General features: G+C 41.5%; 1 protein-coding gene across 2 annotated transcripts in view; it reads left to right on the top strand.

The window, feature by feature from the left end:
* Nucleotides 1–5,583, top strand: part of LOC120936160 (cytochrome P450 2K6-like) — a 55,815-nt gene extending 50,232 nt beyond the window's left edge. The window contains exons 9-10 of one of the 2 annotated variants that reach the window (XM_040348306.1): nt 3,703–3,844; nt 5,319–5,583. In XM_040348306.1, coding sequence (XP_040204240.1) covers nt 3,703–3,844; nt 5,319–5,497 — 321 coding nt within the window. In that variant the 3' untranslated portion in view covers nt 5,498–5,583. Of the gene's footprint in view, nt 1–3,702; nt 3,845–5,318 lie in introns of those variants that run through there. The other variant, XM_040348307.1, reaches the window with a different exon arrangement.
* Nucleotides 5,584–17,690: the final 12,107 nt, after the last annotated feature.

Below are 17,690 nucleotides of genomic sequence, written 5' to 3'. Positions count from 1 at the left end.
TTTTTCTGGGGTCCCCTGCCAGCACTCCTGGCACCTCCTCTTCGGCGAGTGCCCCCATAGGAAACTGGTTCCTATGGGGACACTCATGTGGGCTCAATCCTGAGCTGTCTTGTCTACGTCCATTGACACAGACAGTGGTGTAGCTTGGCCTTGCCCCCCGCTCCCTCATCATTGAATTTGATTGACAGCAGTGGAAGGCAATGGCCCCCACTGTTATTAATTTGTTCAGTGAGGAGGGAGAGAGCAGAGGCAATGATCTTGTGCACATTGCTGGATCAAAATTGGGCTCAGGTAAGTATACAAGGGGGCTGGGGGACACATGCAGCCCTAAGGTTTATGAACCACTTTAAATAATTCCAATAAGTGAGAGGCCAACACCAGGAGAAATTGTTTATAATATGAGTAAGGCAGGTTATCTGGTCCTGGTGTTTTGTGAAGGGATAATTGTTTGACTGTATTAATGACTTCTTCCATAGTAATATGCACATTTAAAGAGGTTGTAAAGTCAGAAGGTGCATGCATTAGGATAAAAACCTTCTGTGTGCAGCAGCCCCCCTAACACTTAACTGAGGTCCCTCTCTGTCCAGCGATGTCCACAAGTGTCTCAGCCATCCGAAATTCTTCCTACTGATTGGCTGAGACACAGCAGCAGTACCATTGCTGCCACTGTTGTCAAAGTCAGCTGTTAAGACAGAATATCTGGAGCTTGGAATTATGAAAACTTCTGAAAGGCTAGCCAATTAGGAGAGAGAGGGGCGGGGCCAGGTCGGTGCTCTGTGTCTGAATGAACACATGGAGCACTGAACAAGAGGGAGGAGCCAGGATCACAGAAGAGGGACCTGAAAAGAGGAGGATCCGGGCTGCTCTGTGCAAATACACTGCAACAGAGCAGGTAAGTATAACATGTTTGTTATTTTTATAGGACAAAAAAAACAATACTTTACAAAAGAGCAGTTGTTAAGAGTTTAGGCAGTTTAAGAAAAGACATAAAGATTTGGTGTATTTGCATTATCCTAGAATGTTTGAATTATGCAGAGAATGGATCTTTCAGCCTTCTTTAAGTCAAGGTCATTAAGACTATTCCGGAGGGAAATAACAGTGAGAAGGCGAGCTACTGTGGATGCAGTAAACAAAAGCAAACGTATAATAGTTTTATGTTAGTTATCATTTCATTTGAGATACTGCAAGAGACAGATGAAATACAATGACCTCTAATAAATGCCTTGTGAGCCTCCCACAAAGTAGACACTTGTACACCAATCCTTTGTTTATATGGAAAAAAACTCAGTAAGGGAAGAATACAATTGGTCATATGTTAGTCAATAATATGTTATGAAGTGATTAATTCAACCTTAAATTACATGCTTTGGGTTTGGCAACAGACAAGGTCAGATCTAGAATAATGGAGTCATGGTCTGACTGGTGAGGGGCTGGGGCAATTTTAAAGATAGTCAGTGCAGAATAAAATTTAAAAAAATTGCACCCCCCCCCCACCGATCCTACTTGCTTATCTGTGCCTCTTTCTGATGATCATGTGCTGGTCGGAGCGGAAGGAATATTTCTTCAGTTTTGGGTGCATGTCCATTCAGCTCCGCTTGCATGTTCTTCTGCCTTGGCTCAAGTCCCGGCCAGCCACCTGCCTGTTTATCTCCTTGCCTTCGATGGCAGAGTGATCTTCCTCCTCTCCCCACCCAGTAGCAGCCGGAGAGTAATGCCGCGTACACACGATCATTTTTCAGCATGAAAAAAACGTTGTTTTTCAGCATGTCCAAAAAACGATGTTTTCCCAACTTCATCATTAAAACGACATTGCCTACACACCATCGTTTTAAAAAAAAATTATCTAGCAAAGCGCGGTGATGTACAACGCGTCCGACGGCACTATAAAGGGGAAGTTCCATTCGCCTTTGGGCTGCTTTAGCTGATTCCGTGTTAGTAAAAGACGATTCACGCTTTTCTGTCTGTTACAGCGTGATGAATGTGCTTACTCCATTATGAGCGGTAGTTTTACCATAACGAGCACTCCTGTCTCATAACTTGCTTCTGAGCATGCGCAGGTTTTTTACGTTGTTTTAGCCCACACACGATCATTTTTTACAACCCGAAAAACGACATAGTTTAAAACGACGTTAAAAAATGCAGCATGTTCGATTTTTTTTTTTTTCAGAACCTGAAAAATTATGTGTAGACCACACACGATCATTTTAAATTACACTTTTGAAAAACGTTGTTTTTTTCATGCCGAAAAATGATCGTGTGTACGCGGCATAAGACTTGACAGGCTGTGAGGCGGGTGATGGCGACGAAGGGCAGAGAGTCTCTGATTGCCGCCATTACTAGTAAAAAAAATAATATGTCCCCAGATTTCATTTTAAAAATCTGGTCACCTTACTGATAATTTCCAAGGTTGTCGGGAACTTTATTTCAACAATTGCTCAGTGAGCAGTCTTGGACACCAATAGGCAGCTAAAGAGGGCTGAGAAACCCATAGAGAAAGACAGGGGAGAGAGGGAAAAGCAAAGTGAGGATGGGAGAAGAGGGGTAGGGACACGGGGACGCCCTAGACATCAATTAGAGCCGACCCACGCTTGTCAGGGGAAGATCAGGGAAGGCATACATCAATCATGGTTCCCAGACCTTAAGGAAATTGCATGTTGTACAATTTTATCAATATAGCAAACTTGCTTCACCCAAAGGATCAAAAGCTATAAAGGAAGTTGGAAAATGTTTCAAAGTAACTTTGAGAAAACCCACCTCACGAAAATTTCTTGAACAAAGACCACATCGGCCTGAGAGGCCTTGAACGCCTTCAAAGCCAAACATCTCTTCCCTATGGAACTTAGGCATGTTACATATAAGACATTACTCAAACTGACATAATAATGAAAACATAAATTCTAAGCACTTCTAGACAAAGCTGAGTAACTATTGCCCCCTGGTGAAAAAAATAAGAATTTGCACAAAGAACATTTTCAAACATCAAACCTAAAACTGTACAGTATATGAAAGAGAATATGTAAACAGATATAGGCTAAAACTAACCCAGAGTTGAAACACTGAAGTTGTAATAAGCTTGATGTCAGTACATCCCAGGATATCCTGGACAAGCCCAAGGTGTAAATAGGAGGACATATGCAGGGGCTGCATGGTGGGTGCTGGGGACAGCTATTCAAATAAACACTCTTAAGGATTGAAATATCAAAATATAAAAAATTGTCATGAGACTTTAGGAATTTCCCTGTTGGGAATCAAAAGACTATAGGCATAAAATCATGAAAAGTGAAAGAAAACAAAAACACATCCCCTCTCATCAACTAAAGTCAAGTCGAAGACCTAGCTGGAGACATACACTGCGGAACTGGAGGTTGGCCTCTCTCGTCTCCATCTTGGCAGGGGTCCAAATCTTCCTAGGAGTCTCTGCTGGTTGGCTCCTAGGGAGGGGAACAGCCATGGCTTCTTCCGAGAGGAGAGGTAGACCCAGATGTTTAAAGAAGGCCTCACCCTCTTGAAGCTCATGGATGCTATGTTGAGTACAATCTTTGGAAATAATAAGCCTGAAAGGAAACCCCCAACAGTATTGGACACAGTGTTTTTGGAAAGGTTATAGGTGGCAAGGAACCAAAAATCTGTTCCTTTCACCCTTGTAGTCAATCATTGATCTGTTGAGTGTGTTAATTTTTTTAATGATTTTTATCCTTGCAGGGCACTGCTGTTTTCCCGTTGCTTTACTCTGTACTGAATGATGAAGCCTATTTCAAAAAACCCTTTGAATTTTATCCGGAGCATTTTCTTGATGCAGAAGGAAATTTTAAAAAGAATGATGCCTTCATTCCATTCTCTATAGGTAAATCTAAACAGAATGTGATGATGAGAATTTCAAAGACGGCATAGGATATACAGTAGTTTTTACGTTTACAACAAAGATTGAAGATTGAATTACCTGAGCCAGTTAGGTATTCCTTCCTCTCGTTGTAGGATCCGTGCACACTTATGTTCTCATAATTATGTAACAATGCGATTGTTAAAAATCACTGTCACTTTTATAAAAAGATCACATAAAAGTCTCATCTTCCTGAAATCAGTTGTACTGCAATTTAGGATTACTTTGATAAAGGATTGAACATTTTGATGGAAAAGGGATGATCTCCCTAATGAAAAAAGCATTCAAAATAGATTAAATTTGTATTTTTATTTGTTGTATCAAACTTTTATTTTTAGAAACATTGTTTCAACCATATAAATCTATGATAAATTGGTTTTATCACTATGTGCTGTATTTATAAATCTTTTTGAATTTACTCAATGAAAGTTCATATACATAAAACTGTATTTTGTTCATGAAGTGTGTGCGGGGCACCGGACTAATGGGTGTCTATTAGGTCCTTAAAATTTTAAAAAGCATGTGTTTGAGGCTGAGAGCTCTAATTGGTTTGTTTTAGATTGTCTTTGGGGCACAGAGCACTGTGCCCAGAACCCTTCCACTTCTGATTTTAGCAAATCTATATTGTTTTTTTATTTTTTGGTGTCATGTGATTGGACAGTTCTCAATGCGTAGGGCGGGGCTTTGAGCCTTATCGCATCCGTCCCTTCAGGTTCTGGCTTCTCGTTCCCTGAACGCAAGGCTTCCCGGGCAGTGGCACTCTGTGTATTGCATTCTCTTCTACAGATGTGAGTTTTTTGGCTTTTTTGTTTACACCCCCCAATTTTTTTTTTAGCACCACTTAGTCACTGTTCTTATACATATATACTGTATATATTATTTACTGTATATATATATAAAATTATATATATATATATATATACAGTATATGACCCGGATTCACAAAGCACTTACGCCAACGTATCTCGAGATAAGCTGCGTAAGTGTAACTATGCACCGTCGTATCTATACGCCGTGCCCACAATCTGAGATACGCCTAACAATAGGCTTTATCCGACCGACGTAACTTGCCTACAAATGTGCATGTACTTAGGGTGAATTGCTATGATTTTTTTTTCTTTTTTGTAAATACACCACTATGTGTATAGTCGGTGTTAGAATGAGGGAAGATAAATGTCACCAAATCATGGCTACAACCTGTTGCTGTCTAAGCATGGAGTTAATGTGAAAGCTTGTTGAAATACAATTACTATTATGTGCATAGTTTCTTTTTTTAAATAGTAATTGATCTTCTTTGTTTTAAGTTACTTTTAGTTGATCTTTATTTTCATGTATGCTTGCTTGGGAACATGGAGAACAACAGGTACAAAAGCAAGCACTGAGGAATGGAGTTAAAATTGATTGCACTCTAAAATACACTTGTTGTGTCTTTCTCTAGGCAAAAGAAGTTGTGTTGGTGAAACCTTGGCCAAAATGGAGCTTTTCCTCTTCTTTACATCCCTACTGCAGAACTTCACCTTCCAGGCTTCTTCTGGGGCTGAGATAGACCTTGAACCAGCAGAGGCAGGAAACCATGGGCCGAAGCCTTACCAACTTTGTGCAATACCTCGCAGCTAATTTGTTTATTTAAAGAGGAAGTAAACTCTCCCACTCTAATCCTTCTTTTAGTCCATTATATTAAAGCGGATGTGCCATGGGAACAAAATATTAAAAGCCAGCAGCTACAAATACTGCAGCTGCTGACTTTTAATATTAGGACACTTACCTGTCCTGGAGTCCAGCGCCGATCGCAGCAGAGCACGAGCGATCGCTCGTCACTCTGCTGCTCCCCCCGCCATCCACGCTGAGGGAACCAGGAAGTGAAGTGCTGCGGCTTCACTGCCCGGTTCCCTACGGCGCATGCGCGAGTCGCGCTGCGCCCGCCGATTGGCTCACACGCTGTGTGCTGGGAGCCGAGTGTTCCCAGCACACAACGGGCGACAGACGGGATGTGACGGAATGCCCATCTTTCGCCCGTAGCGTGTGGCCGGAAGTGGGTGCAAATACCTGTCTTTAGACAGGTGTCTGCACCCCCCTCCCCCCTGAAAGGTGTCAAATGTGACACCGGAGGGGGGGAGGGTTCCGATCAGCGGGACTCCACTTTAGGGTGGAGAACCGCTTTAAGTAATTATCAATCTATAGCCACTGTAATCCAGCCCAAATTGCATATTACTTACTGTTTAAAGAAACTTTAAAAAAACTTGTTTCCAGGGGTAAGGCAGTGCCATCTTATGTATTGTTATCTGAGTCCACATAGAGTGTATTCCACCCATACATTGAGCACTCCCTGTACTGATAACCAGGCCTTCTCAATCCAACGTTTCTTTGGCAACCCTGCTTTCCTGCTCATAGCCACTTGTTTAATTTCATAGTATTTACTTGTGCCGATTATCTAGTGTTTGCCTATGTCAGTCTTATCAGCTTCAGCAGTAATTCAGTCAGATGCCCAGATTTACACTCCATGTGATGTCACATGGTCACATGGGGTGTAGGAGGAAGCTCTGAGTGATTATCCAGTCTCGTGGGATTTCACTGTTGTGCCTAGAAAGTCCTGATAACAGACAGACAAGCAAACAGAGTGTGCCGTAAATCAGGGGAGATCTGGGCATGCTTCAGTGACGTCATTCTAAAGAACAAAAAGGATTAAAGGATCACTAAAGGATTTTTTTTTAGCTAAATAGCTTCCTTTACCTTACTGCAGTACTGGTTTCATGTCCTCATTACTTGTTTTTGCTTTGAAGTTGCTGTAATTCTGCTGTGATCTCCACACTTCCTGCTTGTCTGGCTCCCTATGAAAAATCTCATGGCAGCTTTTCACTGTGGTCCAAGCTGTGTGTCTAAAACTCCTCAGAACCAATCAGATTCATTTTAAAAACAAAACACTGCCCTGGATTTGTTTGTTTTTGTTCTGTGGGTCTCTTTACTTCACAGAAACATGAAACCAGTTTAAAAACGAAAGTGAAACTAAAGGCACATTATATGATTGAATTTAATATATGTTTAATCATTTTTAAAAGGAATCAGTTAACTTTTATGTCTCTATACCCTGTAAACAGTCATTTCAGCAAAAAAATTGTTTTCCTTTAGTGACCCTTTAAACAATACTAAGCAAGTAAGGATATTTCTACAAGCAGTGTTCATTAGGTTTTTTTATGCTGATTTACATGGGATAAAGTTGTTGGGGGAGGGTTTATAACCATTTTAACCAAAGTATTTTAATATAAGCTCAGTTCAAAAACCTTGTATCTAATAAAAAAAGTTCATGAGAAAATGTACTGGATCTGCAGAAGCATATTTCTCAATTGTCTGCTTTAATTAAGTTTGTTTCCTTTGTGTTCTTTAACCAATTGTGGACACTTGACATACTACACATGCCCAAAAAACTATTTCTCAAACCTCACAAGCCATCTGAGGAGGACCTTGTCTTTGACCTCTCGGCCGCTAACCCTTTGCGTTTTCCAGCAACTCCCCACTGTCAAAATGGTAGTTGGGAGTTCCTGTGTAAAATAGACACAAGATATACAAGGTAGCATTGTTATTTTTGTATTTGCTCTGTTTCATTTGGTTTTATTGATTTGCAGATCAAACAGATGAGCTTTTTTCTGTGTATGATAGCAGTTGAAGCAACTTGACAAGTTAAAATGAAAAAAAAAAAAAAGTATATACATTTTTGAGCTATACCCGAATGATGGCTACAGCGCGGTTGTCCAGTTCTGGGAGGCGGGGCATGGGCAGCATGCTCTGTAATCACACTGCTGATCACAGATTGAAGTAAAGAGCCAATTAGCAGCTCTTTACTACGAGATCAGCTGTGTCCAATCACAGCTGATTATGGGGGTAAACAGAAGCCGGTTATCGGAACTCCTTTCCTCTCGCTGACAGTGTGAGGAGGGGAGAAGAGAACCAATAACTGATTTGTGTAAAAGGGACATGCAAACTGATAATCAGGGCACTGATAATCCGTGTCCAAATTATCAGTGTAGTCCCAACAGTGCCTACCAGTGCTCACAATCTGTGCCTACTAGTGCTGCCAATCAGTGCTTACCAGTGCTACCAATTAGTGCCCAGCAGTAGGGATGAGCTTCGTGTTGGAGTCGAACGTATGTTCGTTCGTTCGTCGAAATACGAACAAAACAGGTCGTTCGCACCAACTTCGAGTTACGTTTCACAGACCATAATTCACTGCGGCATCGCTGGCTGATGATTGGCCAAGCATGCACTATGACCCGCATGCTTGGCCAATCACAGCTTGCAAAAAACGGAGAGCTATAATTGGCCAAAGCCAGGGTGGCTTTGGCCAAGTATGGCTCAGGGCTTTAGTACACGCCCCAAACTATAAAAGGCCGCCTGCAGGGGCTGGTTAGAGATCAGTCATAGAGAGAGAGAGTGTGTCTTTTTTTCTAGGTAGATAGAGCAGGCAGGCTAGTCAGCTAAATTTACAGGGCCGGATTCAGCCAGGTTGGCGTATCTGTCCGTCCTGCGTAACGTATCTCCGATACGTTACGCCGCTTCTTTATTCACAAAGAACTTGCGCCCTTAGTTAGAGCGGCGTAGCGTATGTGATGCGGCGTAAGGCCGCGTCATTCAAATGGGGATGTAGGGGTTTGTTTTATTTAAATTTCCCTTGACCCTGCGTTTTTTACGTTTTACTTGAACGACGCATGCGCCGTCCGTAAAATCTCCCAGTGTGCATTGCTCTAAATGACGTCGCAAGGACGTCATTGCTTTCGACGTGAACGTAAATTAAGTCCAGCCGCATTCGCGAACGACTTACGCAAACGACGTAAAATTTCAAAACTCGGCGCGGGAACGAAGGCCATACTTAACATTAGCTACCCCTCATATAGCAGGGGTAACTATACGCCGGAAAAAGCCGAACGCAAACAACGTAAAAAAAAAAGCTTGGTGTGTACTGCACTTGTGCTCTGTAGTTTGCACCTAAACCTACTTGGTGTATACTGCAAGTGTGCTCTGTAGTTTGCACCTAAACCTACTTGGTGTATACTGCAAGTGTGCTCTGTAGTTTGCACCTAAACCTACTTGGTGTGTACTGCACTTGTGCTCTGTAGTTTGCACCTAAACCTACTTGGTGTGTACTGCACTTGTGCTCTGTAATTTTCACCTAAACCTACTTGGTGTGTACTGCACTTGTAGGGAAAAAAAATTTCAACCACTAATGGTAGAAAAAAACACTGCGCTAACAAATAAAGTATTGTGAACAACACGTGAGTGTAAATAGCTGCTGGTACCAAATACCTAAAACCAAAGTAAAAAGAACACTAGAAATACAAAAAGGTACAGCGCTAAAACATATATGTGATCACCAAAAAATATTTAAAAATTAGTGAAGAATAAATGAACAGTGAAAAGCGAACAATTGTTCAATAAAAGTCCAAAATGTTTTTTTCCAATGGATCCAAATCCATATATTGAAAAAAGATTTGTGAATAGTGATGTTGAAAGGGAAAATCCTCCACCAGAAAGGGACACCCGATAAATTAAAGATGCAGTCTCCTTACCAGATGATAAGACCGGTATTGCAGCGGTCTTATAGGGCCCAGGGATATTTAAAAGTCTTCCCAAAAGACTATCTCTGATGCTGGAATGGATCTCACAGGCTATGTGCGTGCCACCAAATATTAGCCCTTCAGGCTCAAGATATAAGTGGGAGTCATGCTCATCATAAGTATGTAGTCCTGGCAGTTCTACTGTGTCCCACAGACTCCACAGACTCCTCGCACGATCCAGGTAGCTGGGAAAGGTTATGGTGTGATGTGCTGAATAGCAAGGCTTGAGATGAATTTCCTGGTTCAGGTTAATCCCATACTGAAGCTTGAGATGCATTCTGTGGCCAGAAAGAGTCCCTGTGGGTTTTAAAATTGCTAAGGCAAAACTCATATATACATACATATCTACTTAGAAAAACATAGAGGAGGAGAATAGAGAAAGAATTGTTTTATACATTCTCTTACACATAGTGGTTTGTTGAATATTATGGGCCAGATTCACATACTGTAGAATTACGTTGCTCCTGGGCAGCGTAACGTATGTGATTTACGTTACACCGCCGCAGGTTTACAGCGTAAGTGCCTGATTCTCAGAACTCTTACCTGTAAACTTGCGGCGGTGTAACGTAAATGCGCTCGGCGCAAGCCCGCCCAATTCAAATGAGGCGGGCACCATTTAAATTAGGCGCGTTCCCGCGACGAACGTACTGCGCATGCTCCATCGGGTAAATTACCCGACGTGCATTGCGCTAAATGACGTCGCACGGACGTCATTTGTTTTGACGTTAACGTAAATGGCGTCCAGCGCCATTCACGGACGACATACGCAAACGACGTTGTTTTTTAAATTTCGACGCGGGAACGACGGCCATACTTAACATGGCTTAGGACAACTAGGGCTCAGCCCTAATTTTACACGGCGTAACTCGACGGAAACAACGTAAAGTTAGATCGACGTTCGGGAATCGCCGTAAATATTCATTTGCATATTCTACGCCGACCGCAATGGCCTCGCCACCTAGCGGCCGGCCTAGAATTGCATCCTTAAGATCCGACAGTGTAATTCCATTACACCTGTCGGATCTTAGGGCTAGCTATGCGTAACTGATTCTATGAATCAGTCGCATAGTTAGGACGGCCCTAACACAGAGATATGACGGCGTATCAGGAGATACGCCGTCGTATCTCTTTTGTGAATCTGGCCCTATTTCCCTTTGTACCACCATATAGGTACAATTTTTAGAGGCTTGTAAAGTGATGACCCAGTGTGACCTAGTATGCTCTGGTAGTCTTGCTTTGGGGATTGTACATGGCTCTGGGGGTGATGCTCTTTCTCCGTGAGGTATTGGGCTGATAGTTATGTCTGGATACCAACATGCATCTTGGGTAAGAAATTACAAAATTACAATGAGAATATGACATGTTTATTTGTATTTATATATTTAATATTTTTATGCTCTGTTGCTGTACAAATTTACTGTTCTATACCTTGATTTACAGACTAAGTATACGTATCTCCTCATAAAGTGGCTTTGGCTGCAAAACACGTAGAGGTGCTGAGTGACCTTCTTTTTCCTCCCTGATTGCGAATGATCTTTTTTAATAATAGGTGTTTTATGTACAATTTATTTTCTTTTGTTATATTATGTAAAAAAAATATTTTGCATGTTGATACATACGTTTATGATTGATTTATTATCTGGTGCCTTAAAACCCGACGTGCCTAGGTGTTTTGAGATTTTAACAGGGTTTGGCATTTTTTATATCACCCATGATCTGTATATAACTTATGAATCTTGCTCAAGAAGCTTCTTACAGACCCTTCATGTGCCCTACTATTGTATAGGCTTCACTCCAACTTGAACCAATAGTCCATCCAGTGAATCTTGTGCAGTATGCACCACTACCCAACCCTTTGATTTATAGTTGCATAGTTTATAAGTTTGAAAAAAAATACATGCTATTCTGAAGCCCTAACTTTAAAGTAATTTAAAGTGGGGGTTCACCCTGAAAATTAGTTTTTCTTGTACTACCATACAAACGAGCATACTAGCGTCAACTACAGTATGCCTTTTTTTTTTTGAGCTGTACTTACGGTTTAATCCGTCACTTTCGTTTCAGACTCCGGCCGGGAAATGGGCGTTCCTATGAAGAGGGGTACTTGATTGACGTCCAGCTATGGCGCGTCATGCCTTCCGAAAAAAGCCGAAATAGGACGCCGACATATATGGCGCCTGCGCAGTCAGCTTCTAGTCTGATGCACAGGCGCCGTATAGCGCAGAGAAGAGCCAAGTCCTACTCCGGCTATTTTCGTAACGTGGGACGCGCCATAGCCGGCCGTCAGTCATGTTCCACTCTTCATAGGAACGCCCATTCCCCGCGGGTGTCTGAAACGAAACTTACGGATTAAACCGTAAGTACAGCGCATAAAAAAAAGGCATACTTTAGCTGATGCTAGTATGCTAGTTTGGATGGTCCAAAGTTGTGTTTTTGGGTGAACCTCCGCTTTAACCTATGTGTGTGTGTGTGTGTGTGTGTGTGTTTGTTTTATTCTCTAACAATTCCCATTGCCCTGTAAACAAAGGTTATTTTTATTAAAAAGCTATAATAATTTAGGGTCAGTTTTATTTTTAGTTTGTAAATATAAGTTTATTTACTACTTTTTGTAATTTTTCTTTTACCAGATGATAATAAATTCCAGGGCACTGTATTTTCTGAAGAGAGATAACAGAATTATGTCCTTTCAGGATGTTTGAAAGGAGATTCATTCAGATAAAGGAGAGAGGAGTCACTTTATTAACTCCTTTAGCAGTGTCTAAAATACATTTCTGCTTGAGCTATTGAACTTTATAGACCACAAGCTTTTTTTTGCAAGAAAACAGATTGAGGAGAAAATCATGAGAAACTGCTTAAGAATCCATTTGCTAATACTTATTATTTACTAAACTAAATCTTATTTTATCATTTACATTTTTCATAACCATTAAATTAAGAAAATGTGTGACCCGATCTTCCTATTTGGTCATTTATTTTACGCATATCAAATGACATATAATATGATTTAGGAGTATGAGGAGTTTTTTTTAAATTATGTTAATATTTTTTAGGCTTATCTATGTTATTTTTTCACCTCATTTTGTTATCTTCATTGCATAACATTTTTTTTACTTAACCTCCCTGGCGGTCTTCCCGAGACTGACTCGGGGTTTGATTTTCCTGCTACGATCGGTAACCCCGAGTCAGTCTCGGGCTCGCCTCGCTGAATCCACAGGCACTTTTTACTTACCTTGTCCCTGGATCCAGCGATGCCACCGCGCTGTGTGAGCGAGCGGGACCTCGCTCGATTCACATAGTGCTTCCGTGTGACGCCGATCTCCGTTCCCTGCGACGTTACGACGCACGGGGACGGAGAACGGCGCCAAATTTAAAAACGTAAACAAACACTTTACATACAGTATACTGTAATCTTATAGATTACAGTACTGTATGTAAAAAAAACACACCCCCCTTGTCCCTAGTGGTCTGTCCTGTGTCATGCATGTCATTTTATATAATAAAAACGTTTCTTTCTCCCTGCAAACTGTAGATTGTCCATAGCAACCAAAAGTGTCCCTTTATGTCAAAAATAGTTTTAGATCAGCTAAAAAACAGCGATAATAAATTATAATCACTTGCAGAATTGTGCGATAGCGATTTGTGGGGAAATTCGTCATAAAAAAAAAAAAATAATGACAGCAACAATTCTGCAACTGAGCAAATTTCAGTGATTTTAATTTGATTACATTATTGAATAATTTTTATTATAATTATATTATTATTTGTTATAATTATTTATAATTATTTATTATATTATAATTTATAATTTTGTTTTTAAAAAAATGTCATACCCGGGATGCCTATTAGAATCTTGTTTGGTCAGATTTAAGTGAGTTATTTCTAAAAATTACAGACCTACAATATAAAACACCAAATTTCCTTGCAAATAATGGTACCGCTTTCAGCACCTTTTTTCTGACAGAATCATACCGCCAGGGAGGTTAATAAACGTTCCCAAAGCACTCAGGGGTTGATTTACTAGAACTGGAGAGTGCAAAATCTGGTGCAGCTCTGCTTAGAAACCAATCAGCTTCTAAGTTTTTCTGTCAAAGCTTAATTGAACATTCTGAGTTAGGCTGGGTTCACACTACTACACTACTTTCATCCTACTTTGCTCTGTGTTCAATGTTTCCCTATGAGAGCGTCTTGTAGCGTCCTACACAAGTCGGTCCGACTTTGAAAATGCTCCCTGTACTACTTTTGGTCCTACATTGATCCTACTTCAGGCCCATTGAATATCATTGAAGTCGGACCAAAGTAGTATCCTGTTCATGAAAGTAGGATGGATGTAGGACCAATGTAGGATAAATGTAGGACCAATGTAGCAGAGCAAAGTAGGATGAAAGTAGTGTAGTAGTGTGAACCCAGCCTTAGAAGCTGGTTGACTACCATGCACAGCTGCACCAGATTTTCCACTCTACAGTTTTAGTAAATTAACCCCAAAGTGTTATCTAACAAGGGATTTCAGTTCTTTTTTCTACTCCCTCCCACCTATTGGACCTTCCCTTTGGTCAATGAGGCTAACAATTATGATGGAGGGAGTAAGGTCCTATTGGATCTGTACAATAAACAAATAAAGATCTGCATACAACTTTACTCGTCTATGACCAGTTCACTTTAACCGGTTCCCGACAGGCTCCTGTAGATATATGTCGGCAGAATGGCACAGCTGCGCAAAGTGACGTATATATACGTCACTTTGAAAATCCCGGCGTGTGGGCACGCGCGCTCCTGCTGCGAGCTCCGTGACCGTGCCTGCAGGACCCGCTCGATGTCTGCCGGTGTCCCGCGATCGGGTCACACAGCTGCAGAACGGGGAGAGGCAAGTGTAAACATGCCTCTCCCCTTTCTGCCTAGTGATACTGTCACTGATTGTCTGTTCCCACGCCCCCTAACAGTAAGAATCACTCCCTAGGGCACACTTAACCCCTTCAGCACCACCTAGTGGTTAACCCCTTCACTGCCAGTGTCATTTTCAAAGTAATCAGTGAATATTTATAGCACTGATCGTTGTAAAAATGACAATGGTCCCAAAAATTTGTCAAAAGTGTCCGATGTGTCCGCTATAATTTCGCAGTCACAATAAAAATTGCTGATTGCCGCCATTACTAGTAAAAAATATTATTAATAAAAATGCCATCAAACTATCCCCTATTTTGTAGACACTATGGGCCAGATCCACAAAAGGGATACGCAGGCGTATCTGCTGATACGCTGTCGTATCCCTGTTTCTATCTATGCGGCTGATTCATAGAATCAGTTATGCATAGATATCCCTAAGATCCAACCTTTGTAATTGTTTTACACTGTCGGATCTTAGGATGCAGTACCGCGGCCGCCGCTGGGGGGAGTTCGCGTCGTAAACCAGCGTCGGGTATGCAAATTAGGAGTTACGGCAATCCACGGCGGTTTTTCGCGTTCGCTACGTCGCCGCTAGTATAGTTTCCCTTTGCAAATTTACACTTTTTTTTGCTGCCCTAAATTAAGTCAGCAAGTGTATTGCTGTCTAAAGTATGGCCGTCGTTCCCGCGTCGAAATTTAAAAATCAACGTCGTTTGCGTAAGCCGTCCGGGAATACGGAATTACGCTACACGCGTCGCCGTTCGAAAAAATGACGTCACGGCGCGCAAAGCCAGGCTGGAGTTCGGAAACGGAGCATGCACAGTACGTCCGGCGCGGGAGCGCGCCTAATTTAAATGGGACTCGCCCCATTTGAATTGGCCCGCCCTGCGCCGGCCGGATTTAGGATACACCGCCGCAAATTTCCAGGTAAGTGCTTTGTGGATCGGGCACTAACTTGAAAAAAATTGTGGCGGTGTAACTTAAATCCGAAAAGTTAAGTTGCGCCCGGGCTTCGTGGATCTGGCCCTATAACGTTTGTGCAAACCAATCAATAAACACTTATTGCGATTTTTTTTTTACCAAAAATATGTAGAAGAATACATATCGGCCCAAACTGAGAAAAATATGTTTTTTTATATATTTTTTGGAGATATTTATTATAGCAAAAAGTAAAAAATATAGCTATTTTTTTTAAATTGTCGCTCTATTTTTGTTTATAGCGCAAAAAAAAAAAATTCATAGGTGATCAAATACCACCAAAAGAAAGCTCTGTTTGTGGGAAAAAAGGATGTAAATTTTGTTTGGGAGCCATGTCGCACAACCGTCAGTTAAAGCAGTGCCGAATCGCAAAAAATGCTCAGGTCTTTGGGCAGCAAAATGGTCCGGGGCTGAAGTGGTTTACTGTAAGTGTCTATTGGGTGGTATTAATACCTTCAGATGAGAAAAAATATCAATATAAAAAGGTGATGATCATTGATTCTCTCTTTTGTTTTCTGTGATGGAACCGCTTGGCACCCCAATTAAGTTCTTCCTTCCGCCAAACAGCTCTTTGTGCCCTCCAAATCGCTCTAAGCAGACCAAGAGCTAATTTCAGCCCTTTCTACTCCAAACATTGTACACGGACCAGATGTGAGGTAAACTCATATCGAATATATAGTACACCAGGTCAGATGAAGCAAAATCAACTGTATACAGAAATATAATTAACATGACTAAGGGACAACCAACATAAACTATATGCTAAGCAACGAATAGCTGACAGTGATATAATTAATGTGAGCTAATTAACTAGTCACTTAAACCAGCCTAGGTTGAGACAGAAACAATAGGTCTTGATTAACACAATTAACAAAGGGACTGACCTACTTACAATAAAAACATTATAGCAGGAGCAGTGGTGGTTGGTGCTCAAAACAAACGAAAAACAAAAAAAACATCAATTGCAGCCTCACTGTACCCATCAAACGCAGCCACTGTGCCCATCAAACGCAGCCACTGTGCCATAAAATTGTCGCCACTGTGTCATAAAATTGTCGCCTCTGTGCCATGCCATCAAACGCAGCCACTGTGCCATGCCATCAAATGCAGCCACTGTGCCATCAATTGTCGCCACTGTGCCATGCCATCAAACGCAGCCACTGTGCCATCAATTTTTGCCACTGTGCCCATCAATTGTCGCCACTGTGCCATGCCATCAATTGTCAACACTGTGCCATGCCATTGTAGCCACTATGCCCATCAATTGTCACCACTGTGCCATGCCAAACGCAGACACTGTGCCATCAATTGTCGCCACTGTGCCATGCCTCTCAATAAAGTGGAATTCATTCATCTTCATATATTTCTTGAGGGATCTTGTTGATATATATTTCTGTCTCAAAAAGTAATCCAAATCCCGCTCTCATCGCCCATTAAATAATTGTCCCTCACTTTCTCAGTCACCCTGTGCCCCTAATAGACACAGGGTCACTTACACATAAGATGGGTCTAGGGAGCCAAGACAGGAGTTTCCAAACCTCTCTAAGGGAGGCTGAGTTCCACACCCCTCCCTTGCCCAAAGTGACTCCCGTCACATTCTCCTAAGAGTAGGTGGGAATTAGGGTAGTGTGCGCTTCATTAAGAGGTAATATGAGTTTATTTTCAATGCACACATTGTGCAGGGAAAGACAGGCTTTGATATGCATGTTACAACTACCATGTAATGGCTTAAGCTTACTAAAGACTTTTAATTACATCATACACAAATGTAAAGATGAGTCAGAAGCATTTTAGCTAATGATTATGTTCTGCAACATTACACAAGAGAAACTGTTTCCTTTCTGGCTCTGGTGAGGTGAGTTTTTTGCTAACAAAGGTGTAGCAAGTTTTCTTTTTGACAGGTGTGAAGGGTGTTTCCTGGTTTGAGAGAAGGTTGGCTGAGTTTATTTCAGAAAGTGAAGGTAATGTAGTGTTTTTTTTTTATTCTTCATTAGTTAGTAATGTAGCAAAAAAAAATTCTTAGAAGAACCAACCTACACTACAAGGTGAAAGGTTTGTGGTCACTCGATCAATACACCTATATGTACTTGTTGGACATATTCCAAAGCCACTTAAAGAAAAAGTTTATCTTTATGTGGCCTCTGTGGGAGTTCCCCAGGTAATGCAGTAGATGTGGTGAGTTTCTCGGCAGAATTCAGCCAGAAACTCGATCGGAGCCGTATTCTGCCGAGAAACCCGGTCGTGTGTACACTTTTGGCCGAGGAAGCCGACGAGGAACTCGTCGAGCCAAATAGAGAACATGTTCTCTATTTCCTCGTTAGTCAATGGGGAAACTTGGCTCGCCGAGA

The sequence above is a fragment of the Rana temporaria genome, chromosome 4, assembly GCF_905171775.1.
Source record: "Rana temporaria chromosome 4, aRanTem1.1, whole genome shotgun sequence".
Classification (NCBI taxonomy): Eukaryota; Metazoa; Chordata; class Amphibia; order Anura; family Ranidae; genus Rana; species Rana temporaria.
The sequence above is the reverse complement of the archived record's forward strand: the minus strand, read 5'-3'. Positions and strand labels throughout refer to the sequence as shown.